General features: G+C 38.2%; 1 protein-coding gene across 1 annotated transcript in view; it reads right to left on the bottom strand.

Moving 5' to 3' along the window:
• Positions 1–1,751: 1,751 nt before the first annotated feature.
• LOC102588187 (apoptosis inhibitor 5) overlaps positions 1,752–14,318 on the bottom strand; it is a 19,466-nt gene continuing 6,899 nt past the window's right edge. The window contains exons 5-16 of the mRNA XM_006359992.2: positions 8,469–8,581; positions 8,106–8,180; positions 7,755–7,904; positions 6,977–7,042; positions 6,830–6,895; positions 4,827–4,937; positions 4,305–4,391; positions 4,109–4,215; positions 2,716–2,830; positions 2,557–2,622; positions 2,364–2,467; positions 1,752–2,262 (exon numbers count right to left, since the gene is read on the bottom strand). Coding sequence (XP_006360054.1) covers positions 2,076–2,262; positions 2,364–2,467; positions 2,557–2,622; positions 2,716–2,830; positions 4,109–4,215; positions 4,305–4,391; positions 4,827–4,937; positions 6,830–6,895; positions 6,977–7,042; positions 7,755–7,904; positions 8,106–8,180; positions 8,469–8,581 — 1,247 coding nt within the window. The 3' untranslated portion in view covers positions 1,752–2,075. The remainder of the gene's footprint in view (positions 2,263–2,363; positions 2,468–2,556; positions 2,623–2,715; positions 2,831–4,108; positions 4,216–4,304; positions 4,392–4,826; positions 4,938–6,829; positions 6,896–6,976; positions 7,043–7,754; positions 7,905–8,105; positions 8,181–8,468; positions 8,582–14,318) is intronic.

The raw sequence follows: 14,318 nt of genomic DNA on the forward strand, positions 1-14,318 counted from the left end.
TGATGACCTCCGTAATGAGTTGGGGAAACATTACGTATAGTCCCACAATTTTTTTCACGAATATTTTTGCATCGACGAGCCAACTTTTGGGAATTACAAGACTTCCGCCAATTTCGTGTGTATTAGCCCATGGATCTTGCGCCTTTGGGGAACCTGAAATTTTTTTCTGAAAAAACTATATGAGAACCTCCATAATGAGTTGGAAGCATTACGTATAGTCCTGCCGTTTTTTCACGAATATTCTCACATTTACAAGCCAACTTTTAGGAATTACCCAACTTTCGTCGTTTTTCGTGTGTATTAGCCCATGTTTGAGATATGTGTATTTATATGAGAATAATTAAATTCATAAAGTGGTGGAAATATATGCAATAAAGTGGAGTTCTTGTGTAATGATAGGAAACGTTTGTTACTTACTGGTTTAGTTAATGCTATTAAGGGAGAAAACAAAGGGTTGCATTGGAGATCACTAACAATAAATAAAATGTATTCCGTGAATGCGATTTATGAACAATTTGAAATTTTTTTCTTAAAAAAACTCTATGAGGACCTCCGTAATGAGTTGGGGATGCATTACGTATAGTCTTGCCGTTTTTTTCACAAATAATTTCTCATTTACGATCCACCTTTTAAAAATTACCCGACTTTTACCGTTTTTCATGTGTATTAGCTCATGCTTGTGATATGTGTATTTATGTGAGAATAATTAAATTAATAAAGTGGTGGAAATATATGCAATAAAGTGAAATTCTTACAAAATACGTAGACGATCTCAATTTATAACGAAGAAACGATAGTAGCTATATGTTTTATAGGCTTTCTCATATTCATGTCTTTTTCCTTTTGTAGTGATTCAACTTCTCTATGCAAGATGAAGGCTAAAGGGAGGTAGCAGATATCCCGTAGAATTAGTCGAGATGTGTGCAAGCTGACCTGGACATCACGGTTATAAGAAAATAATTGATGAAGGCTAGAGGGGTTTAGTTACCAAGTAGTATCAAAGCCTCAAGAATGTGAAATGTACTTGCACCAAATACACTATTTGGACCAAGAATCTTGAAAATTCTTTCACCTCCCATTGCCACATAGTATTCTCCATGAAACAACAAATATTCATACACCACAATAAGGAAAAAATGCCCTGAAATACTCTTTGAACATGGCAAAAATCCATACATTTGCTCACACTTCTCCGTTGTATACAGACGTATGAACGATGATTTCCTTTGAATCTCATCAACGTCGTCTGAAACTGTGTTGTAATGACATGGTAATGTTCGGAAACCGGTAACTTTGATGAGAGCTAGTGGCAATAGAAGTAACATGAGAGCAAATGAAGATTTTAGGAATTTTCCCATTTTTTGTAATGCAGATGGTAGAGAGAAAATAAAAGCCTTAATAGATGATCAGTTGAAATTTGATGAGTTACGTTGAAGTTTTTGTGACTCTTTCAAATGGATTTGTTTATATTGATGTGATTCCTTAGATGTGTGTCATCATGAACAGTGACATAAGCAAGCAGGATTTTCTGTAAGTGATGTCAATATTCGAAATGAACATGATGCTCCAACAACATAATAACTTGATAGGAAACACCAATCCAGATAAATCGATAACCCAATGCAGGTATCGGACATCGGGGAAGTAAAAAAAGATCATTTGTCTCTGTAAATCTCTCAAACTCCGTCAGCGCCTTTTGACTGCCAAATCATATTAATAATGAAATGTATCATTTCACCAAACAAATGCAGTAAAAAACGAACATGAAAATACCATAATTTATATGCAACAGCTTAATATAAATACTAATGTATTATTATAGGCTCACAGTACACAGACTTAAGTTACATATTGAAAATAAAATACCATCACTAAGCAATCTACAGAATCTTAACCTCCGTCAATGAACCTGCCTAAATAAGTCGTCTGGGTCGCCATAAGATATATCCAAATCGTACCAATGGAAAAGACCACCATCTTGTTCTGCTCGCCACAAGATATATCCAAATCGTACCAGCGGAAAGAATCACCTGATTGTTCTGCAACTAATCTAGTGCTACAGTGGAGTGAGCACGTTAGTGATATGACCGTCCTCTTCCACGACCACGCCAACTCCTACCACCTCTTCCACTGCTTCTTCCACTATCATAGATACCTGAAAATGCCTTGTTAACCAGCTGGTGTTGCATACCACCGGCTCCTCGGCCCCTTTTTAAAGGGTTATTGTTTGACCCATTTGTAGTTGCAGCCGGTCGCTTCTGACTGTGACCACAATATCATAATATTAATAGACATTATTACTATCTTCATCAGTTTGAAATACTACTGATGATTAAAATTATGAAGAATATCTATCCACATACCCTGCAACAGTAGCAGTTGAAGGACCTGAAGGTTTCGCAGCTTCTTTCCATGACAAATTTGTTTTTTGATCGCCTATAAATTTTGGTGTTTTTGTATTCAATGGCTGTAATATATATATGTGATGTCAGCTCAAGCAGACAATATGTAACATGTTGATTGTAGAGCACAAAATGCAAAATCAGCAGATTTTACCTGGGTCATTGCTAATATATTGTTGCAAGCTCGGAGCGCAAAGGTAGCATTCTGCTTTTGGGTCTTCTGCAGATTAAAGATAACAGCTAAGTTCACACCAACAGAAGGGAATAAATCGATCGCAAGGGAAGGAGAGGTGAAAGAGAAGGTAAAACTCACAATAGCATCCTTTTCTTCTTCTGTTTTAGCAGCAGCAAGTGCTTTGTTTTGATCTGCCATCCCTTGGGTTAATTTCTTGATCATAGCCCTAGCCAAATCCTCAACTATGCTTAATCTGTTTCATCAACATGAAAGACATAAACAACAGCATACCCAGTGTAATCGTTTGGGTGTCTGGGGAGGGTAGAATGTACATAGACCTTACCTCTGCCCATATGGGGCAGAGAGGTTTCCGAAAGACCCTCGGCTCAAAAGAAGAGAGAAAAAGAATTAGAGGCATGGATGCAAGTAAAAAGTAATATGATAGCAAGATGCTGAGAAAATGAGCAACAGATAGTAAAACACATCGAAGAATAAGAAGCTATGCGAACACTAAATAATACTACTTATACAGAGAAGTGTAGAGGCTATCCCCTTGCATATCCCACCTTAAGTGTGACACCTCGGCTACCTTCTAACCAACGCCTCACACCTCCTTACTAGAGCATCCACGCACCTCCTCTTCACATGCCCAAATCATGTTACCCTCGCTCATCATGTCCCCCACGGAATCCACTCCCACCTTATCCCGTATAACTTCGTTCTGAATCATATCTCTCATAGTATGCCCACACACCCTTCCGGACATCCTCATCTCAGCTACATTCATCTTCTGGACATGGGCATACTTGACTGGCAACATGAAAGACATCGTGAGCTTAAAAAGATTGAAGTGAAAACCAGCAATCACCACAATATGGCAGACTTCAGCTTCTCCTCTCTTCTGTCAGAACAGCTAAGCTCCCCTCTTTTGGCTAGCAGGAGCATGCCATGTACCACCCACATCCTCCTCCTCTTAAGTTCTTGTTACGAACAGACAAGAAAAAGAATCCCAAAACCCCCCCCCCCCCCCCAAGGCTCTGCCTTCTTACCAACTAGCCAGAGGAAAGAAAAGGACAGCAAGCCTTCAGTTGTCTAAATTCTGAAGTATGGCAAACCGGTACATGACTATTTTAGGGCATTCATGGGATACTCAGCCATCGTCGGGTTATATCATCAGAGCAAAGTAAGCAGACTAAACGCTGTAAAATTGCCTTGTCCACACAATTTGTCATAGTCAACATATAGGTGGGGGGGGGGGTGTGTTGAGCAAAATGTCATATGAAATTCTCCCTCAGGAATGATGCTACTTGACTTGATGCATATAGCGGTGTATACACTAAAAATTAGGTGGCTTTCCACAAAGCAGAATGTTAAAATTGAAGGCCAGTATCCGAATTTTGGTTCAGCATGAAATTTCATTTCAATGATCCAGAAGCTGAAAATGTGATCAAATCTTAAATTGGCATCAACCAAGCATAGCATCTAGGGCTCTAGTTATAACATCAAGGAATAGAAGAACAAGTAGAAGCACCTCTCAGTAAAGTCCTTATATTGCTCCGAGAAATCCTCCCCCAGTCTATCTGATGGTTGTCCAGTGACAATCTTGTACCCACAGAGACTGTTTGTGGCATTTGGAGTCTATCAGATTCAAATGGAAAAGTGTAAGCAGGTTGATTCTATGCATCAGGTAAAAATATTATCTCTGGTCAAGAAATTAAAACTCTTACCTTGTGAGCTAAATGGTGGAAGGTGTACAACAGACACTCGATACACGTGTAGTTAATTTCTTCAATCTTTCTTCGAACCATATATTTCTGAGAAAAACAAGAAAGTCATTTTCATCAAGAGTTCCAAAGCATTTCAATCGAGAGATCCTAATGACTGGAAACTCGGAAAATCTAGTATGAGTGTAACCAACTCAGGTTGTATGAGCAGATCTTGATTAGAAGAGCGAAGATGACTAATATGCTTAAACAAATGCTGAATGGGAAATGCAATTAACAAGTATGAATGACAGAAGTACAGCATACGACACTAAGCAACCAGAAAACACAGGCCACTATTTTCTGTCCTGTGAGTAATTCAAGAATCATAGCAAGAATTTATTGTATGTTCTCTGAGTACTTTTTTGTACTAAACAATATTAGAAGCATTGACATGAAGAGCAAAAGGTTAAGCAGAAATGCAGGAACGAATTTAAAATCTCCAAATCTACGCAACTCTAAGGTCATCAAATTTTCAAAGAAAACCTTTAGTAGCTGAACTACTGATGGAAGCAGCTGTCGAGAATCCTGAGTTGTTGCACAAAGTGAGCACTCGGCGAGGTTCTTGAGCAAGTCCAACTTCCCTTGTTCCGGAAGCTGAAAAAACAAAAGAATTGCACTTGATAACTTGAACAACATAATTGTAAGATATGGACCAGTGAAGGATGGTTAAAAAACAAGAACATAACTCAAATATTTTTTTGGAATCCAGTAACATTTGTATTATAGTCGGTATTTAGGTAGTACTGGAAAAACCATATTGAAAGAATGAGGAAAGAAAACAAATTCTAAACAGATACCACAATCCTCTACAGACTCTAAAAACATCCATTCAGTCTCATCTGAATAAACCTTTGTACACCAAAAGCAGAATAACAATATACTGCACCTCATTTTTTATTTTTTTTGATGAAGTGAGATTTCATTAAGATTTAAGGCATCCAGTAGATGCAAAGATACAAAAGGGGGGATCTGTCAGCTCAGTAAGAATAAAAAAACTTCTAGAGCTAAGGAGCTGACAAAATCCAGGTAGTGATCTAAGTTCATTACAGGGGAAAAGTTGGCCCAACTAAAAAGGTTAACCAAACAACTAGCCTTAAGCTTACAAATTGGAGTTAAAACTCCATCGAAATATCTCTTGTTTCTTTTATTCCAAATAACCCAAAAAATACAACTGGGGTCATGATCCAGATTTTCCTGATGGATCTTCTAACTTCCATAGAGCTCCAACTAGTGTAGGCATCTCTGATATTGAAGGGCATGGACCAACTTATACCAAAAAGCACTAGGAACATGTTCCAAAAGTGTGTTGCAAAAGGGCACTGAAGCATAAGGTGGTTGATGCTTTCTGAAGTTGACTGACACAAGTAACACCTATTGACCAGTTGAATTCAAGAAATATTGTACTTTACAAGGTACACTATAACCGGGTCAAGCTATAACATTTGTCTTCGCTTAAAAGGAGCCTTATACATATAGGGACACTATGAATATTGTGATTCTATTTGGGAAGGAAAAAGATCTTCGCAGTTTAAAAAACGGGTATAAATCTCCTTATTCATTAGCCCATCAATATGAACTTTGCAAAAGTTGCTTTTTTGAATTGTATGATGCAGCTGTAAACCTAGTCAGCTAGATAAGATGCCTAAAGAATCTACGAGCACACGCTGTTCCTAGAATTCCTTAGTTTCCTTATCTTTGAACATCATAACTACTCATTGATCCCGAAAAAGACCGCCTGGCCCTCATTTCTTCTGTTTTGGCACTTCAATACATTGTTTAGTTGTCATCTAATCTTAAAACACATCCTCCCTTATCAGCAAACTAAATAATTTACTATAGCTGCTGGTAAGCTGTCCTACACCACATATAGAATAGTGAAAGGAACTTGTGCATTCGAACCATAATGACAAAATATAAATGATTCTACAGTATCAATACATAAATCGGGTAAAAATATACAATAAAGCTTGAGGGGGAGATATTCTGAAGGAAAACCTTATGAAACTCTATTTTGAAGGAAAAATCATAGAACTAGAATCATATAAACTTTCTCAATGCTCTCCATAATTCTCCACTTAGAAAATAGCTAGCAACACCCCTATTTATAATAGTACAAATACTTCGACTAGAAACTAGAAAACCTATTCCTTGAGCTGAGGGTCCCTTGGAAACAGTCTCTCTGAGACTACCTCCATGAGGGAGGGGTAAGGTCAGCGTACACTCTATCCCTCCCCAGACCCCACTTGTGGCATTGCATTCCACAAGGTGTGTTGTTGTTGTTGTATAAATCCTATTTAGACATGAACTAAAAAAACAAGCAAATATGAAATCTTAAACAATTTTGGTTCTCACTCCAAACTTTGAATTAGTCTTCCAACATATTGCATTAGTTACTAAAGACTTAATGCATGTTACCCAACTGTTAAGTGTATCAAATGCACTTGCTGCATTAAGAAACTAATAAATATAGGAGTTACAAGAATTACCTTGTCAAAAACAGGCATGATTTGCTTGTTCAGATAGTTGAGAAACTTACTGCCTGATGCACCCCTCTGAAGACAAATAAATGTCAAGTGAATGACTATTTGTAACAGTCGTCTACATTTGACAGATAAAGGGAAAACAGCACACACCTTGAAGAAGGGAAAGGTCATTGAAAGGCACGATATGAACCTCTCAATATGATCAGCATCAGACACCTACCAGAAAGGCAAATAAGCACTTAGATTCATATCCCAAAGACAGTAGGCATCAATTTTCCGGGTTTTGTTTAAAGGAAGGTTGCAGAGAACGACAAGGAGAATGTGGCCAGGAACTCCATCAGAGAAAAGGAGTGAGATACATGAGTAAGAAAATCAATCTAACTGTAGGCCTTCATTAAACCATTGAAATATTATCATCTTTGAGCACTGTGTAAAACAGTACCAAGACACCCTGTACCAGAGATTCTTCAACGAAATGGTACAATACAAAAACTTTCTGATCAAATACACCCCACCCCCCTAAAAACACTTTGTATTAGAGCCAACATACTCATTTTCCAAAAAAAAAAAATAATAACTGTTTTCCTTTTATCCTACAACTAAAAGACCTGGAGACATATTCAGTTCAAAAGTCAAGTGAACTCTCTAACCAGACACCAGGACATTGACCTCTAATAACTGGGAATTTCTCAAGATTCGAAAGGGGAGAAATGCACAAAGTAAGCAAAACTCAATATTGAGCACGAAGTGAGAAAAATCATGGACTTCTAACGGGGAACAAAAACACAGCAATACAACTTGAGCAATTAAAGCAGCAGCTATCAACTGAGCATTGTCAAGAAAATGAAATGTCGCTTAAAACCAATAACATAACCACCACATAAAATTAGAGTTGGCTCCCAACAAAAGAAAAGGAACTACCACTTACATTGAACTGAGCATCAAGATCTGCCTGACCTTCAATTATCTCAACAAGCTCCTGGATACGCTCTGCAGGAGCCTTATGGCCAAATAAGCTCAAGCTTTTCAAAAAGTCCATGAACATTTTGAATTCAGCAGCCGTTACATCTTGCAAATTCTACAAAACATTAATTTTAGGGTTGTTAACAAGAGCAAGGACAGTTGAAAACACATATACCCATAATAGAATCATCAGATGTGTATTTTAATATCTTAAGCACTAAAATTGAAAATAAATTACCATTTCCTTAAAAAATGGAAAATTAAAAGAGAACCACATTGAGAAAATTAACATGATACCAATCCATACGGACCATACCTGCTTCACCAAAGTAGTTATGTGCCTCTCCATCAACTCCTGTGGAACTAGGAGCTCTGTCTTTAGAGGGAACACCTGCAAAGTAATGAAAATTTATAACAGCAATGATGAGCCCCAAACTTATGAAGTTCATTAATAGTCCTTCTAAGTAGACAGTAAGCACTTTTGAAAAGATAAAAGCATCTACTCCGAGTCGAGTGATCTGTAAAATAATATCCATTATCATGTTCCCAACAAGGATCTTCTGGTCACCATGTTGAATTCATTCCCTTCTTTGTCAAATGACCACAAGAAAAAGTCACTTGGGAACAGTCCATTTTCCTTTTCCTTAACAAAATACTTCAAGGGTAGAGAAATAGTAACCTTATCTCTTAGAAATAGAAGAACTTTTTTACGAATGCTGTCCCAAGTGCTAAAATCCTCAGCACTCTGATCCTCGATGCTCCCAATATGCTTAAACAAAGCAGTTAGAGAAGCTGCAGTAGACAAGTGCAACCAAATCGTAAGCAGGATAACCAGTGTGAATTGCACGACTACCAAGCATGTGGATAGAAATAAGAATTCAAACATCATATCCATACGCACTCACATATTTAATGTAAACCATAAAACCAGTAACTTTACCATTTTACATAACATGGTAGTTTTTAGTATCAAGGCAGGACACTTTTTTGATAGAGTAAATAATTTTATTAATGATGGGAGTAAACTCGTATACAAGCCATTTACCACAAAGTAGAAAACTAAACCGAAACACGGTTCTCTACAAACGAAACCCACTATCTGAACAAATAGGGACATCATGAGCACACCAAACAGAAACTAGAAACGAAGACACTATTTTCATACTTAACAAAATAATTGTGAATCCCTTCAAAGGCTCTCGTGTTCCTCTCCTTCCAAAAAACCCACACAATGGCTAATGGATCAACATCCATGCCCTCCTTCAGGCGGCCCAACTCTGCAGTGCCTCCTTTACTGTAACTGGCATTAACCATTATATTCCAAACAAATTTGGGATCACCGAGCACAACCGCATTAGCTATCTGACAACGTAAAAAGAGATGGACTACATCTTCGCCTGGACATCTGTGCATGAAATACCAGCCAACATAGGTCTCTCCCCTTCATTAAGTTCTTTGTTGTCAGTATCACTCCCCTCGTGGTCAACCAGGCGAAGAGAACACCTTCCTGGACACCCTGGGAATCCAAATTGAATTGAGTGAAGGGGTTCCCCGTTCCTCCCTCACAATCAAAACTTTGGTAATACTCCCTCATCATCTCCACAAAGCAAATGTAGCACACGGTGCATTTTCCTGTACAGTAGATCAACCATATTTTGAAATTTGCCTTGGAGGTTCCTCATAGATCAAAAATCTCAATTCCCTCGTATGTGTCCCACAAATATGTTGGATAGTCAGCTCTTACTGGCATGAGACACTAGATATGTTGAGAAATATGCAAGCCTCAACTAATCTCCACATCACCTGTCTCCCAAAAAACTAATCCTACTTCCAGTTTTAACACTTGCCCTTCTATCACTTACCCTGGAGAAAAAAAATATGGCCACTAATTCACTTCATAAAACTCCTCAAAAGATCGCACCCAAGCAGTACAGTGATGCTTCTAATGCTCTAACCCCTTTCCGTACTTCCACGTTTTTCTGCTACCACTTTCCTCCCAAAGCATTCTGCTTTGTCCCAAATCTCTAATCTATTTTCCTAGCAAGGATTTGTTGAACATCCTAAGATCTCTCTCCAAGTTCTCCCCATTTCTTTGAGGATGACTTTCCAATGCAGTAAATGAAACTTGTGTGTTCCAACAACAGCATCTCATAAAAATTTCCCCTAAAGTCTTCCCAACTTTTCATATAACAACATAAGTATGAAGAGAGGCTACACAAGGTGTTTTCTTTTTCTTAATCTTGACACTGGTAACATTTGTATAAAAAACAGTACTTAGATAGTACTAAAAACTCCATATTTACAAATGACAGAGAAAGGAAAAGCTTCCATCCTGAAACTACAATCCTAGATAGACTCTAAAACAAATAGCATCTTTCAGTCTTCTCAGAATAAACCTCTAAACACCACAAATAGAATAACAATATATTTGATGAAGAAATTTTATTTTATTTTTTAGATGAAGAAAATAGAATAACAATATACAGCTAAGTTTAATCTTCTACACATCGCTACTCCTATTTTCAAAGCATCTGGCATTCCTTTCTCTCTAAATTGTCTACCATAAGCAAGCTGGGATAGTCCTCCATCTTTTTTAGGTGAAGTAGACAACTTTATTAAATCCTCTATCTATATTTGTTTCTTGCAACAACGCTTCCTGCCAACTGAAAAGAGTGTCACCAATCTTATTAGGCATTGTCCATGAGATACCTCTATGAGATTGAAAAAAAATCTGCCACAGGTGTCTCAGCTTCACTTCCACAAAGAGTGCTCTTTATTAACACTCCATTCTGTTATTTCAACTATATTTTCTGCATCCTGCTAGTCGTTTCTCAACTATTTAAATCAGCAAATTCTACACTACAAGATCGTTGTTTGAAGCACCCAACAGTAGGCCCAAGTCGGTAGTATGTATGCACCTACCTTGCAATTCAACATCTCTGCTAGCTCTTCAGTAGAACTATTACTGAAATTAGTTTTAAGACCGAAAACCACCTGGAATCAAATGAGAATCTACCTTAAGTGTGACAGCAAATAAAGAGTTGTGTCACATAAACCACTATCAACTGCAAATAAAAGATGTGTGACCCTCACGTCGTAATGCCCCATAAACAAGGCAACGGAATTTTTTTTATTAAGTAAACTCCATATTTGGTTAGTATATAACTTCTCTACATAATGTGTTCTCCTAGAAAATCTCCATAAACATATCCCCAAGAGTACTGCATTAAAGGTGGATAGTCTCCCGATTCCCTCCCACATGGGAATTGTAATCTTCTTCCATTAGATAAGTGAAATTTCATTTCCCCCCTCCTTCCCTTCCCCTAAAAAGCTCCTCGTCAACCTCTCTAATTCATTAGCAAAACTTATCCTATTGAATATAAAGATAAAATATGTGGGCATGTTAGAGAGAGCTGACTTCAATAATGTCATCTTCCCGCCTTGGATAAATGTTGCCTTCTCCAACCATTCAATCTATTCCAAATAATTGGTTGCCACAAATTTTTTTTTTTTGAAAATGGTAACGATGTATTATATCACAAAAGTACATGGGTTGTACTCAAACCTTATATACAGATGCACTCTAGACACTCCTACTCTATTTCTATATTGAGTCTAGAACATCAACTATAGAGACAGTGTCATTTGAGTATAATTGATTACACCAAAAACATAACAACAAAATGCAGTTTAGTTTAACATCCTGCACACTATTTTCTATGCCTTCAAAACATCTGGAATTCCTTTCTTTCCAGATTGCCCACCATATTGAAGCAGGGATAATTCTCCATCTAGTTCTGTCTTTTGCAAGGGCACCTGCCTCCTCCCAGCTGTACAAGGCCTCAGTAACTCTCCTAGGCATAGTCCAGGATATGCCTTTAAGGCTCAAGAAAATCCTCCAAAGCTGCCGGGTGTATTTGCAGTGTAGAAATAGATGGTTTACAGTTTCTAAGGTTTCCCCACATAGGAAACACCTAGAGCATAAGGTTATCCCCCTTTTCATTACATTATCCTGAGTCAGGGCAGCTTCCTTAGCTAGCAGCCAAATAAAGCATGAGACTTTGTGTGGGATTCTACACTTCCATACTTGTTTCCAAGGCCAGATGGGACTCTGCTGGCTTGATTCATCCATCAGCCTGTAAGCTGAATGCACTTTGAACTCTCCTCTATTGTTGCCTTTCCACCAAAGCATATCCTCATATGCCTGAAGTCCAGTAAAATGTCCAACCAACTTGAGGAATTCTGCCAACCTCATCACTTCCCAGTCATTTGGTTCTCTCCTGAAGATGAAATTCCACCCTTGTGGTGTCCATAGTTCTGCAATAGTTCTTTGTTGGAACATTGCCAGATTGTAAATATCAGGGAAAAGAGTTTCCAGGTTACCTTTCTCATGCCATTCATCCTTCCAGAATTTGATTTTGTTCCCATTCCCCACTTTCATCTTGAATTTGGGTTTAACTTCCTCCCATAATGCTCTTATGGATCTCCATAAACTGATCCCATAAGGTGTGGTCACAATCTTAGTCATCCAACTATCTTCATTCTCATATTTGGCACCTATCACTCTTCTCCAAAGTGTTTGGTTTTCATTTGAGTATTTGCACAACCACTTCATTAAGAGTGCTTTGCCATGTAGCTCCATATTCTTTATTCCCAGACCACCATTCTTCTTTCCAGTTGTCACTGCATTCCATTTTACTAGATGAAAACCTCTATTCTCTTTGTTTCCTTGCCACAAGAACTTCCTTCTTATGCTGTCTAGTCTTTTAGTGATCCCTGGTGGGATGGGAAATAGAGACAGCATGTAAGTTGGGAGAGCATCTAGGACTGAGTTTATGAGGGTCAGTCTACCCCCTCTTGACAAGTACTGAGTTTTCCATCTGGCCAGCTTCTTCTCACACTTCTCTATCACACCATTCCAAATTTCTAAGGACTTGGATTTTGCTCCCAATGGCATACCCAAATATGTTGTAGGTAGAGTACCTACTTCACCCCCTAGAATTGAAGCTAACAATTCTATGTTGTTGACCTCATTGATAGTATACATAGAACTTTTAATCCAGTTAATGTGCAACCCGGATACCCCTTCAAACAGCACCAGGATCACCCTTAAGTATTTCAGTTGGTCTTCCTCAGCTCCACAAAAAATCAATGTATCATCTGCATACTGAAGATGTGTCACCTCCAAGCTTTCTGTATTTTCTCTAGCCACATCAAAACCTTTTATCCATCCTCTCATATTTGCTGTCTTGAGCATATTATTCAGCCCCTCCATAGTAATTAAGAACAAGAAAGGGGACAATGGATCACCCTGCCTGAGTCCTCTTTGAGTTTGAAAAAACCCTGCAGGGGACCCATTAATCAGAACAGAGAAGCTAACTGTAGAAATGCAAAAGCTAATCCAGTTCAACCATTTTTGTCCAAATCCCATCATCTCTAAAATCTTCAGAAGGTACTTCCAATTCACATGATCATATGCTTTTTCTATGTCCAGCTTGCATAGAATGCCAGGTTTCTTCTGCTTATTCCTGGAATCTACAGCTTCATTAGCAATCAACACTGCATCCATAATTTGTCTCCCTTTTATAAAAGCCATTTGCTGTGAGTCCACCAGTTTGTCTATCACAACTTTCAACCTTTCTGTGAGAACTTTGGAGAGTATTTTGTAAATGCTCCCTATGAGGCTAATTGGTCTGTAGTCCCTTAACTCATTGGCTCCTTTTTTCTTTGGAATGAGTGCAATGAAGGTAGCGTTGAAACTCTTCTCGAAGACTTCTTGCTCATAAAAGTTTTGAAATGTGTCCATGATGTCTTTCTTCAGTACATCCCAACACTTGATGAAGAAACCCATTGTGTACCCATCTGGACCAGGAGCCTTATCGGCTGCACATAGCTTTAGGCAATTTAGAACTTCATTCTCCTCGAATCTGCCTTGCAGGGACATTTTTTCCTCTTCAGTCAACATTGGGCATTCAACATTATTATAAGAAAGTCTCCATTGATGTGTTTCTCTATACAGGTTCTTATAATATGCTATTATCTCCCCTTCAATTCTGCTTTTCTCTTGAGTAACCTCTCCTTGTATCATGAGTTGATCTATATTGTTATATCTCCTGTGAGCATTTGCCATTTTGTGGAAGAATTTGGTGTTCTTGTCTCCCTCCTTCAACCATAGTACTCTTGATTTCTGTCTCCATGAAACTTCCTCTTTCTTGACTAGCTCTTCATACTCAAGTAAGATTGCAGCCTTTTTTGTCGTTTCCTCCACAGTGAGAGTTCTATTTACCCTTTCTGTATCTAATTCTGCTAACTGCTCTAACAATCTCCTTCTTTGACTGCCCAGATTTCCACCCTCTTCTTGTTTCCATTCCTTTAGCTTAAGTTTCAGTGCTTTAAGTTTGCATGCCAAAACATAATCAGGTCTTCCTGTGTAACTGAAGGAGCTCCACCACTCTCTAACTCTATCCACAAAACCTTCTGACTGCAGCCACCAATTTTCAAACTTGAAGTAGCTTTTATTCCTCTCCCA

The sequence above is a fragment of the Solanum tuberosum genome, unplaced genomic scaffold (assembly GCF_000226075.1).
Source record: "Solanum tuberosum cultivar DM 1-3 516 R44 unplaced genomic scaffold, SolTub_3.0 scf00312, whole genome shotgun sequence".
Lineage (NCBI taxonomy): Eukaryota > Viridiplantae > Streptophyta > Magnoliopsida > Solanales > Solanaceae > Solanum > Solanum tuberosum.